Here is a 13,791-nt window from a genome sequence, read left to right as displayed (position 1 = left end):
TGTTTTGTCGTCATTCAAGGTCGCGTTGCTGTTCTGTCATGAAAGACAATCTGATTGTCTCAGTCTGCACTGCATATCTCTTCAGGCCTTCAATCGATATCCTTTTATTTCTTGCATCTTCATTTAGTTCAGTTCAGTTCTTATCGTGATTATCTACTATTTGATGTCTTGACAATTCTCAATGTTTTTAAACATATTAAAATAACATTGTGTTTATTTAAAAATTGACTGATCATTATTATTATTATGCACTTTTTTAAGAAAAAAAAGTTTAATAATTAAGATAAGGTTAGGCCTACGCTAGGAAAAGCTCGGCTCGAAAAAGCTCGAGCTCGAACATTTTTTAAAAAGCTCGGCTCGGCTCGGCTCGAGGTTGAAAATCACTATTCGCACACCCCTATAAATTACCAATTATATTATTTTATTAGACTCAAAATTTGAACTTTAATCTTTCAGAAAGTGTCTAATTGGACTGTAATTGGTGATGAACATTAGGCCTATGCCTATCAAAAATCACATAAGTCTGCTTTGAGCCGGCACGATACCCCTAGTACCCTAAAATATAGAGAGTTTCATCATACAATTTACAATAACCCTATTTGTAAATTTTGATCGATACATGGTTTATGTGTTTATTATTGTAAACCCTGGACATTTATTTATTTATTTACTATATATAGATATGTTGAACTTTGCACATCATGTGTTGAAAAACTGAAAAGTTTTGTAAAGGATCTGATGATGGTATAATAATACTAAGACGCGTAATCCTGTTGGATGATCAAGGAACCTTTTATTTTGATTTGCATAAAGTGGCCTAGAAAAACAACTACAACATGAAAAGTAATTAAACGTTTTCGCACACTCATCCACACAGCCAGTGGCGGCTTTAAGAGCCCGTAGGGCCCCCCCGCAAGTTTGTTCGCCGAGCCCCCCTCTCCCAATAATCTTTTAAAACATTATCACATGTATACCTAAACTTACACTTTAGCTTGGCACGGCATCTCCCGAGGCCCCGAGGCGTTATCATCGTCTTCCATGATCCTGGCAAAATCGTTAATACTTCCCGTAGTCATTGAAGAAACATTATCATAGTCTACCGTGATTGCAACTAAACCTATGACATTATCAGATAACAACATCGTCGTCTCCCGCGTTCACGGCCCAATCCCTAATATATCCCGTGAGCCATGGTGACAGGGGAATCAAAACCCTAGATATATCTCTCGTGGAAAAAGAAACGTCATTATCGTCTTCCGCAATCGCGGTAAATTATTGAACATTTCCTGCGGCTGCAGAGACATCATCATCGTCACCCACGGAGAAATGTTCTCGTCGATATCCATGATCGCGGCAAAAACGTAGGCCTAATCTTTCAATTTCGTGAGCGTGATCTTTGCGGACATAAAATCTTTTACTTCCTTAATTGTGCATTATTGTATTGAGTACTGAGAAAATCGGCTCGAGCTTGATTTTCTGACTTGTGCTTGATCTCTCAAGCTTGTAGGCCAGGCTCTGCTCGGGTCGAAAATCGACATTGTATAATGATCAACAGTTTCCAAAGCAAACAGATTTTGAACCGATCTGATTTGGCCCGAAGCCTATAGGACAGTAACAATTTACCTGACTCGAAGTAAACAAATCTAAAGTGCAAAACAAATCTTTAGCATCAATGAAAGAATGGAATTATTTATTAGCTTGTGCCCTAGCCATCTAGGTTAATTCGCCGATTTGATCGTAAAAAAATTTCAAGTTCATTGAGTTGAATCAGTTTAGAGGGCCCTCTTTGGTGTGACCTGCCGGGGGCTAGGAGGATTAAAATAATTGTTTTATCCTCCTAGGCTGGGGGCCAGATTGGTTCTAAATACGGACGGCCCTATTATAGCGCCTTCCCACAGTCCACGAGGACAGTTGATGCAACCTGCATGACTGATGACATTCTTTTACTTAAGTTGGTAGAGAATTTATATCAATCAGGCAAGTAATAGTGTCAGTTTAGCTGTTAGTTTTAAACTAATTTTCCTAGTGCTCTTACTGGTTTTAACACATTTTTGTAATAAAAAACATATCATATTTCTCATATAAATATTGTTAGTTAGAAAAATCCAGGTCAAGGCTCATGGGTCCCCCTAGCTTACGGGCCCCCCTAGCTTGCGGGCCCCCCTAGCTTGCGGGCCCCCCTGCACCGCGCTGCAGGCCCGCTATCGCCGCCACTGCACGCAGCGCTTAGCTGTTCGCCCCACTGGCCACTGCGTAGCCGCATTGGACGTGTTAAAAGATCTAAATGTGCTAAATAATTCAATGATGTCTCATTAAGACTCAATCAAACATTGTGGATGTATTGGCAGCCTGATAAATGATCTTTGTAAGGATCTAATATTTTATCCTGCCAATACTGTAAAATCTCAATAACTTTTTTTTAGTTTTGACAGGTTCTCTCATCAGACAAGTGCTATACTCTTAACTTTTCAAAATGTGAATTCTAATATGGTTTTTGAAACCTAATTTTACATTTTTGTGTACCTTTAAATTATTTGTATTCTGTGTAATATTTTCAAACAATATAATTGTGATTACCTCTTTACTACAAACTAGGGATGAATGGGTCTAGAAATTTCAAGACATTTTCAGGAAATTTTAAATTTTGTTCTATGAGACGAGAATGAATTAATTTTTTTCAAGATTTTTTTGAGACGAGATTATATAAACGCCTGCAGAAAGTCAATGCAATACCCGCAATACAGGAGCGTGTCGTTGTTGCATTTCCTTTGCGAAGATGTTCTTATTTAATTGATTCTTTACATGTATATATTGCTTCAATTAATTATAATTTTTTGTTTGGACATCGCAAATGATGAGAAGTTTTTTTAAGTGTAAGCAGTGGGAGTCATGTTATACTACTGTAAATTTAGCCAAAACAAGTCAATCCAAAATCAATCTAAACATAACACAAACCTAAAATTTTTTTAGGCCCACTTGATATTTCTAGTAAGACAAGTTAAAATATTATGTTATGATATAATGTTATGAATGTTATGATATATACTACTTATTTTATATTTTAAGCTATATTGACAATTGCAATGCATGTATTTCCATGTTAAAAGCAATAAAGACATTTAATTTCATTTCATTTCATTAATTTTAAAAATGTGAAAGTATTAAATATCTATATATATATATATATATACTAGCAGAGTACCCGTCCTTCGTACGGAGTTGGCATATCAATTTAAAATGCGTAGTGCAGTTATACTCAAGCTTTGCATTTGCAATGGGGGAGGACACAGTTTGATAAAATTTGATTCTTTAAATTGACGATATACTATAGTATTACACATCTACCAACCATAATGTAACACTTAAACAATAAAGAAAAATAAATTATTAAAAATTCACAAAAAATTACAAATTATTCATGACATAAAAAAATAACTGTAACCAATCCTACTTTGACAGTTCTCATTGCGTATCACAGTTTTTTTGTTGATGCTTAGTTCAAATTAGCTGTTTACATAAATGCAAAAAAAATTATAGTGCTGCACCCTGTTGGTAAATCTTATAACTTTTTAATGCTTTTGTATGTCATAGAACCAACTTTTTTAGTTGAAACAGCTGACTAAATGCTTTCCCTTTATATATGAATACTCATAAGGTTAACATGGGGAACTGCAGAGCCACTGGGGCGGAGCCCGAAAGGATTTTTGAGATAATAATATACCTATATGTTAATCGGGAATGTAAGCTTTCATCATGCCAAATTTCAGCCCAATCCCTCCATTGGTTTATGCGTAATTGAACTTCAAACAAACAAACAAACAAAAAAACAAACAAACAAACACACAAACTTTCACATTTATAATATCAGTAAGATGTATATATATAAAATAAATATTTGTCTCAATATGTAGTTTTGCAATAGGGTTTTAAAATTTTAAAATTCCTACTCTTAAGGGCATGAGACCCTCTCAAAGGTCGGGTTTTCCCCATAAGAAATACACAGAACAAATTTAAAAACAAAAAGTCAGCTGCTAACAAAAAGAAACTCATTAGCTTTTTGGGAGTAAATATTAATGTTTATAATATTCAGTTAATCAGTTTTGTTGGAAGAACAGAAAATGCCTCAAGTTCAAAGAAGATATATTGAAAACGTGAGGAGGAGACAATTAATACAGTCTAACCTTGATATAACGAACCTCGATATAACGAATTCCTTGATATAACAAATTTTTTTTAAATCCCTAGAACTCTCCATAAGACACAATGTATATTTTACCTCTACATAACAAACAAACCATATAAACGACCTTGATTTAATGAATTTTTCATGATCCCGGCTAAAATAAGACACCTCAATATAACAAATTTATCATTGTCAGAAACCCTACATAGCGAATTTAACCTCTACTTAAAAAAAGAATTGTCTGCGTCTCTCCCTCGATACAACGAACCCCCCACCCCATTATTGTTTTTTTGAAAAATCAGTTTCATCATCAAATGAAATGGAAAGGTGACGTCAACGCTTGCGCTAACATTCGTTTGCTCCGTTTTATCCCTGTCTGCTGTCGTCGCTGCATGCGCGCTATGTTACAACTGAGAACTGATTTAATTCACTGAGGACTGATGATGACGTAATGTGTAGTAAGCTGTGATTGGGTGATAAGTAACTATGGTGACTTGTACAATTTTTGGATGAAGAGAAACCTAAGAAAGAAAAATAATAGAAGAACAAAGCAAAGAGAATAGCAACATCTATATCTTAACATTCCTTTTACGAGTGTTTTTATTAATCTTTAAGTTGGTTATGATTATACACTTTTATAACGACTTATCTAATATTTTTATTATTTTCAATACGATTTGTTTAAACTAAGGCAACACCAATGCTATAGTTGATGATTATTACAGTATTGACATTCCTCTGTTGTGATTTAAAGCAGCACTGTAGCCTACCGGCCTATCACGCAGTAGCTTACAAAACTCCCTACTGTTCTGTTTTGTTCAATACGTGGTTTATTGCTATACAATACAGTGTTTAGCTAGGTTTCAGGTGAATTAGATTAGAGTAAGCTGTGATTTTAAACTTACAGTTTGTAACCTGTACCAAGGTCAACGACTAGAAATGTCATGATTGCGCAATATTAAAGATCCCTCCCCTTTAGTAGGCCTACCCCGGATAATCGAGGTTCTACTTTACAATGTAAACAGTGTACTGTAAAGTATTGTGGCCTAGGCTACTTTAATTGTGTTTTAATGAGGTCAAATCCCGACCTATATTGACTGACGCTGGTTCTGAACCTCGACTTAGTGAAATTCCTGCAATGCAAACCTAACCTCAATATAACGAACCTCGTTTTAACGAAATCCTTGATATAAAGAATATTCAGTTCGGTCCCTTCAGATTCGTCATACCGAGGTTGGACTGTAATAAGATATCTTATGCGTATGAGGAGAGTAGAAAAAGAGAGACTTGGTCTAAACAGATACCCATCCAGATACAAATTCACTTGGTGAGATGAATAATATTTGACAGTTATGCTATGCAACTTACTTGGAAGTGGGAAGTGAAAAAATATACGAAACACATAGTGTTTTCACGGTGGTAAAGTAAACTTGCCTAATCACAGATCAAATGAATGCATGCAAGAAATGTTTACTTCTGATGAGAGGACAATAAACTGAGATTTGTTTGTTGCCTTTTCCCTGTAGGCCATTAGCAAAAGGGGTCCTTTCCGTACGTATACCTTTTTCCCAACTGGGTATTTCCCACGCAATTGATTGGGGATTCCTTTGCGATCAATTCGAACTGTGCCAGTTACATTAGTTGAGTTTGAAAAAAGGTATCTTGCAAGTTTTTTCGTTACGAAAAAATTGTCCAAGCCCTTATGTAACAAGTTGGCCATTTCTAGGAGTTTTACAACGACAGTGTATCCTAACCCAAACTGGTCAATCCTAGCCCGTTCAGTTTCATATCTGGCCCCCTTGTAACAATAAAATTGGTAGCAGTACTTGGTGTCGGCATCACAAAGGACCCAAAGTTTGATACCCCATTTATGGTGTTTTTTTTTTTTTTTTTTGGGATGTACTGCGTTAATGAGATCCTCTTTTTAGTTCCCACAAAAGATTCGTCAATTGATAGTTTTTCATATGGTGTGAAATGCGTTCGGAAAACTCTGTTACAATGGTCTATTAAACACTGAAACCGACCACATGGGTCGTTTGGGTCCCCAAGCTTTGGTAAGGTGTTTTTGTCAACAATGTGGAAGAACTTGAGCAAAATTTCAAACCTGTTCCGGCTAAACATCTTACTAAACCATGGGGTACTTGATGATGATGCGGTAAACCAGTACGATTCTATTGTTGGTTTTCGAATGACGCCCATGTTTAAGATCACAGCAATAAATCCTTTCATCTCCTCTAGTGTCACATTTACCCAGGATCTTAGGCGGCTTTTAGGGGACAGGTTGCCTTGTTGAGACCTTAAAAATTTGTTTGCATATTTGTTAGTTTCTAAAACAAAAGTGTTTAGTAAGACATTTGTAAAGAACAAATAAAAATATGACAAAGGACGTGAGTTACGGGGTGGACAGTGTTTTGGTCCAGACAACTCAGCAAAGTTGAAAGTTGCGGGAAATTCATGATCGTTACCGTCTTCAACCTCCTCCCATTCACTACTGTCAGAATCGTGATTATTCCTGGGCCCTACAGGCTGGGGCCTTCGAACATGACCCCTCCCCTGACTACGTCTGCCCCCCCGGTTCCCGATTTACGTGTCCGTTAAGCATTTGTGGCGTATTATTAGGTCTGGGCATTGGGGGATCATCAGGATCGCTATCATCAGAACTACTATAACTCACAGTAGGCTCGTGAACATCAGTTTGGTTGAAATTATGTTGTACAACCGTTTCTCTGGTTGAAGGCCCTGGAGCATTTATATCTAAATCTAAAACCCTAGGCCTATTCCTATCTGTTAAAAATCTAAAAGGATTGGGTCTTTCAGCTGGATCGTAGGTTGGGTCCTCGTCTGTGTCGTCAAAGATTTCATCTGAGGAAGAGGACAGGTCATCTAATGAGTTCACCTCACCATCGTCACTAGCGACGTCGTATCCACTTGCTAGAATTTCGTTTACTATAGCGTTTTCACTAAGTGGTGACGGCGGACACGGTCTTTTACTCATTTTACACCAAAAATGTACACAAAACTAGACTCTAAATAATGTTTTCTGCACTAAATAAAGTAAACTAACATCACAACATGTAATAGTAAACAAAACCTCATTGCAGACTGTTTGGCGCCAGTAAAAGCCGCGACAGACTGCGTGGCGCCAATCGCCAGTCTGCTCTTGGCACGGCCCACTTGATCGATGTCATTTGTGTTGTTGGGATACTATAATAAAAGCTTTAGATAATTTACGCTGCGGAACCAACTAGAATGGTCCTTAGGCTTTATAGTAATATGAAGTTTACGAGTATATTAGTAAAAATAACAGCGCAATATCAAAAATACGCCGAGCCGATCTGATCGGCCGGTGGCGGGGTTCGCTCGACATTGCAGAGCCGATGAGATCGGCCCGTGGCGGACTTCGAATACAATGTTTAAGCCGATGAGATCGGCCCTTGGCTGTCTTCACAACATATCGTAAGGCCGATCTAATCGGCCCGTGGCGGTAAAAGGGTTAAAACTGAGAGCAGAAATAATGTAGGTGAAACTTTTTCAACGCAAATAGAGATATTTAAGATTAGTTTCTAACAAGTGTTTAAACAACTGTAAGATGTAACTAGAATTACTCGAATTTAAGCATAACGTTTTCCTCGGAGTTATGTTTCATACTATGCGGCTCATTGAGCCACACGGGTTCTCTAGCTATTAAAATATGAATTGTTGTTTAATATTTCATAGGTAATTTATGTTTTATACTGATACATTTGGTATTTGTCAAAGTTCTACTATTGTAATTGAATACTTAACTAGGAAGACTGATGTTTCAGACTGATAAATTTTGTATTTTTCAAAGTTGAACTATATCCTAACTGATATTACCATGTTTTTTCCTATGGGTAAGAGTTATTTTTAATAAGGTATGCCTAGTTAACATTTGTATTTTCTTAACAGATGTTTTTTATTGATGTTCTTTAATAAAAGATTTTGAATATTCTTGCCTATTATTATTATTTTTGTTTTTAACCAGTCGTCTGTCGTAAATCAGTAGGTATTTAACAATGTTACAAAATCAGGTAAAAATGTCGAACGTGCATTTCCCGTTATGTATGAGAAGGAAAATCCCGTCTTGATCAAGTCTCGAAATTTTATGTGAACTTAAAACTCCCGTCTCGTCCCGAACTAAAAACCGAATATCGTCCATCCCTACTAGCCTACTACAAACAAGCCTATGTTATATTATTTGTGGTTTTCTTGGGTATAGAGTTAAATCATGAAGCGTGTACTATAACTTATTTATATTAGCTTATGTATTAGCTTATGCTGCGTGCGACATTCTGAGTTGAATAATAATAAACTTAATTAACTACTGAGCCAAACCACATCCATATCACAGCCATTTTGATGATCTAATATTTCTAATTCATCTAATATAATATAATAAGCCAAAGAACAAGTAAAACTTCCACTCATACCTTAAGGGTTACGAGTGTGCTCAAAACTAAAATTTACATATTAAGCTGAAATAGTTATTAGTTCCCTAAACCCCTTAATCCCCCCCCCCTTTCTAAATAGAACATATTTATTTAATTAATCAAACCTAAGATAACTTATCGTTCTTAGACCATGTCCAGCGTTGACCAGGTCGCCTACACACCACAAACTCCAGGAGACAACTACTACTCTGGCTTTGCGCTTCCTACCCCCTCCCCAAGTTCTCCAGTTATCAGCTGATTTACCGTATGATGCGTCTCCACTGTGGTGCAAGTGTCACAATCAAGCATTACTGTTACGATAAGCCCAGTAATCAAAACTATTTTTCATCCATCTAAACGGCTCCTGAATCCACACATCGATGTTTTGACAGTATACTATAGACATTAAACAATAAATTTTCAATTGTTTTAGAAATGATTTAAAAAAGTTTTTATGACATTTTATGCTTTAGTATTCTGTAGGAAACATTGTGATTCACCATTTAACTGCCTATTTATTTCACAGAGGACCTGGACACATTGGAGGAGATGGCTGCCAGTTTGTTTGCCAATGTTGAGAACAAGAACATCACAGCTCCAGTGTGGCTGGAACATCCGTACGGACCTCAACAACTGCAGATGAAGGGCTACGTTGTGCCTGTCAAGGATCTGCGCAACCTTAATATCAACTTTCCTATCCCAGACCTGCATGAGTACTACAAGTCTGGGGTAAGAGTTTGAAGTTGTCACTCAATTGCTGAGTTTTGTACAAAACTGTATAGCAGCAGACCCACCACTACTATTTACAAAAAACTAACTGAATTCAATGTTGACAAAGACATGGGCATTTTCCACACATAGCCTCTATTTCAGTTTATTTGTGATCTTCTCTGCATGTTTTAAACATAATTTACAAAACATTTTAGTTAAAAGATTAAATAATACATCATACAATATGTTCAATTTTCTTTGGATTCTAGCAAAGTAGGGGTCTGTGGAAGTTTTGGGGTTCATTACTATTATAAATGTAGCCTTATTTGGGACAGGCTCAAGATCCGATATCTAGAAGGTTATGATAATTGAAGGATATGTCATAATAGCTAACACTTTCTTCATGAACTCTTTGTAATCGAATCTTAACCCTCGAGTGATTTACGCCGCGGCTGAAATCAGGCGCATTTACATTGTCACAGAAATCGCCGATTTTTTCACGAAAATGAAACTAATTTCACTTAATATAGTTTTTATTCGGTTCAGAAATGAATAATCTGTCGATTGATGTCCATTTCAACTATTTATATGCCTTTGGGAAAACTTAAACTCTATGAAAATAACGCATCAGCTGACGACATCGTCATAATGAGCAGTCGCTTATTACCGGCGTCTGTTGTTGCTTATTTCGTGTTGGTGTTTGGTTGTTTTGGTGTTTTGTTGTTATAAGTTTTTTTTTTTTTTTTTTTTTTTTTTTTTTTTTAATGTGAGTTGAAATTAATTGAATTGAAATGGATTCTCTAGGTATGTAACTTCAATTCAATTCAAATTCTCTTTATTCATTCACAGTACAAGTTTTTATACAATGAATAGCGTCAAATAAATATAAAGATGAATTATGCCTTACTTATCGCTAAAACAATCATTATCTTTACAAAACAAATATCAAGCTTAAGAAGTATAAACAAAACAAAATTAAATGAAATCATCTTTCTAAACTATCATTTATGATTTATCTTGAATTCCAAAATTCATCCAAAGAATACAAAGACAATGTAAGGAGATAATCTTTCAATATTTTTTTAAAAACATCAAAGCTTTTTTCCTCTATTATAGTTTTAGGTAAATTAAATAAGAATTTTATGCCAATGAAACTACATTTCTTCTCAAAAAACTTGAGTATTTTATAAATTATTTCTTGTTAGACCTGAATGTTTTGCTTTAAGTATTTGTGTAGGTTGTACAACGAATATGTATATGGCAATAAAAGCCATAATATGTATTTTTTTTAGTAAAACAAGGTAGGTACATGTATTATGTAACATTCTTTTCCTCATAAAACTATGCAAATTTGTATATTTATAGTAATACCAGAAACAAAGGAACCCTGGGACGTTTCGAGCCGCGCAGGTTTGAATGCTACGCCACACCTACCTGCGCGAACCACGTGATCTTTTCGTTTCTGCGCAGGTTGTTTTGTTCTTGGGATATCATTAGAAAAATTATTTTGAGTTCATTGATTTGTGTTAAAAAAAATACGGAATATATATGCATATAAAAAAAATCCGCTTAGCAAAATACAAAATTTTTTTTTTTATTAAAATTTCATATCTAAAATTTATAGAATAATATTCCTTGTTTTTTGCTGAAAAGGTGATATATAATATGATATATTTACAAACTTATTTACTGTATAAAAATGTGTTATAAAAAATGTCGCTCGACCCATAAAAAAACCCTTGCCACCACAGCATAAAAAGGCCACCAGCTCGAGGGTTAAAATTGTAATGTCTGAAACCCCTTATAAATTAAACCCTGTCAGAAGTGTTTAAAAAAAGTCAATTATTAACAATTTAACCAAGCAATTTAACTAAATTGATTTAACTAAAAACTCAAGTTTAAAAAAGCTAGGGGTATAGAAGCAAGTTTCAAATGTTAACAAGTTCTTTAAAAAATGTTGTGAATAATTGTGTAGTTATCACAAATTCATCCTAACTATTATCTTCTGCGTTCGTAATAACATCATGATAATCTACTACATGTTGGAAAGATTTGACAAAAACGAATAATTGGTTAGGTTGGCCCTTTGCATATTGTGGCAATAATGTAAATTTTTGGTCGCAAAATCTTTGAATACATGTCCTTTGATCCCATTATTTGATCGTTATTCACACCAAAGGTCCAAAAACAATTCAAATCCTCACATGAAAATTGGGAATGCAAATTTCACAAACAATTAGCATTTAAAATTTCTAGTTTAAACTAATATAGGTTTAAATTACCTGTTTTCTGTCAAAACGATCAGTTTGGTAGTATGATGACTACAGCTGTTTCATGCTTTTTAAAAATAGCACATCTTCAGGTCCAGAATGTCTTGCTAATCCCTCATGTGGAGTTCGTCAAAAATATAAACAAATAAATAAACGGGACACACATACGGATATGACACACACGAAAATACATTTAATAAACTGGTCGACCAGATGCTGATTCACGGGACACGGCGCCGGTGGAAGGTTTTGTTCATACACCTTTATTATTAATCACTCCTCAGAAAGGCTGTCCTAATATTCATTTTCCTAATTTATATAATTTCATTAATCTGTTCAATTAATCATTAATAATATTCATTCCATAGCCTAGCCTATATATATATTTTTACAAAGCCCACAACTTAATTATTTATTTAATTTGTAAGAGAATTGCAATACATCAAAATTTCTTATAATATCATTTAAAAATTTGTCCTTAAGGAATCAAAATTCAAGAAGCAGTGAAACTGATCCATGTGTTTGTAGCGAGTCGCTACAATAGCGCAAGTCACGTGACGCGGATGCGCGCGCAGTCGGCCCGGGTAGGCACGCGCAGCGAGCCAAGAGACCAGTAGTGTGTGTCGAGTGCCCGGAGCTGTACAACTTAACCGGATAAGTAACTGTAGCCTAAGATGTCTAGCTAATAGAAGTAGGGGTTGGGGAAGGGTGTAGGTTAGGGTAGATAGTAATTCAATTATGTAATTTATTAGGTTCTCGAAAGGTCGTGGTCTGGCAATTATTATCACTAATTTGGAATTCACATTTGCTAAGTCTAGTAACCTTTTTCACGAATTAGAATAAGTCCATATATATATATTTCTCTGTACATTATATTATAATTAGATACATTATGAACATAAAAGCTGGCTGTGATAGGCAGCTAAGGTAATATTGTGCACTTTGACGAGTTAGATTAATTCTTGCAATAGAGTTGGGTTACGACAGGAAATGTGCGTGATTTGGCAGTGGTTAGAGGAAGATATATAGGGCCCAGGTATCTTCATTTACACTCATACTACTCCACATCATCACATATTGGTAGCAGAGCGTCAAGATCCGGCCAAAAATGCAATTTTAACAGAAATAGAATAGATTAAAGCGTGTCTCAGACCAGCCAAGTGCTTTGTTCAGACAGGAAATCGACAGGCTACAGGTCGGCACCACGTGGCGGCCTGGAACGCACGAGCATGCATAGCTAGGCACGTCATGAAATGTGAATCAATATCATTCAGTTTATTTTATTTTCAAAGGAAATTTAAAAATCAATTTTAATGTGAATTTTTTAATTTCAAAGTAGAATTAGGAGAACTTGGATATTTTTGATTAATATTTTACCAAACCAAGTTGATGAATATATTTAAATGCATTTATGTAATCACTCACGAGTTCGACATCAAGTCTGAAAGGCAGTAATTGAACTAAATATACCTCGACGACAGGCCGAATGAGTGTTTGATGAATATTTTTATTACGGAAAGCAAAATATTAGGAGTCAAAGTGCACATCGGTATAGTTGACAGGCCACGACCAACAAATCAAAATTTCAAAATTGGGGGGATTTTAAATTCATCTGTATGTCACCTCCCCAACCCCAAAAGGTCATAAATATCCCCAAAAAATTTTTATTTCATAATTTTTACAGCCAAAAGGGTACTGCAGTGAATTAATTAGTAATTAAAGTAGTATTTTAAAACTTAGTCTGACATATTTTAGTTGTAACTCATCACCTTAATTTAAGTTGTGTTTAGAATTTATGTTGTCCAGCAAAGTTTTGATATTTGAGGTGGCTAGTGAAAGTTGAGAGTCCATGTCATTAATAGGCCAGACAGACTTAGAAGATAACTGGAATGTTAGATAACAGAATTCAAAGATAAAGCGACGATTTAAGGCCAGATTTGTTATTTCCAAGCAAACATACACGATTTAAATATACATTACACACAGTTATTACAGGCTCATCTTAAACAAAAATACAAATAAATATATAAAATAAATATAAAAACAGAAAAACATTTAAAACGTAAAAAAAATATATAATAATAATAAATGTAAAAAAAAATGTACTACATAATTAAAAGAAAGCCAAGAGCCTGTGTACAACATTTGCTTGAGTAAATCGTCACTTCACAACATT

General features: G+C 35.2%; 1 protein-coding gene across 1 annotated transcript in view; it reads left to right on the top strand.

Annotated features, from left to right (window-relative positions):
• LOC128985893 (insulin-degrading enzyme-like) overlaps nucleotides 1-13,791 on the top strand; it is a 154,939-nt gene that overhangs the window by 35,844 nt on the left and 105,304 nt on the right. The window contains 1 exon segment of the mRNA XM_054405868.1: nucleotides 9,161-9,363. Coding sequence (XP_054261843.1) covers nucleotides 9,161-9,363 — 203 coding nt within the window.

This window comes from Macrosteles quadrilineatus, unplaced genomic scaffold (assembly GCF_028750875.1).
Source record: "Macrosteles quadrilineatus isolate MER2022 unplaced genomic scaffold, UCM_ALF_1.0 Scaffold_2__2_contigs__length_208266976, whole genome shotgun sequence".
Lineage (NCBI taxonomy): Eukaryota > Metazoa > Arthropoda > Insecta > Hemiptera > Cicadellidae > Macrosteles > Macrosteles quadrilineatus.
This window is presented reverse-complemented; position numbering and strand designations above follow the sequence as displayed.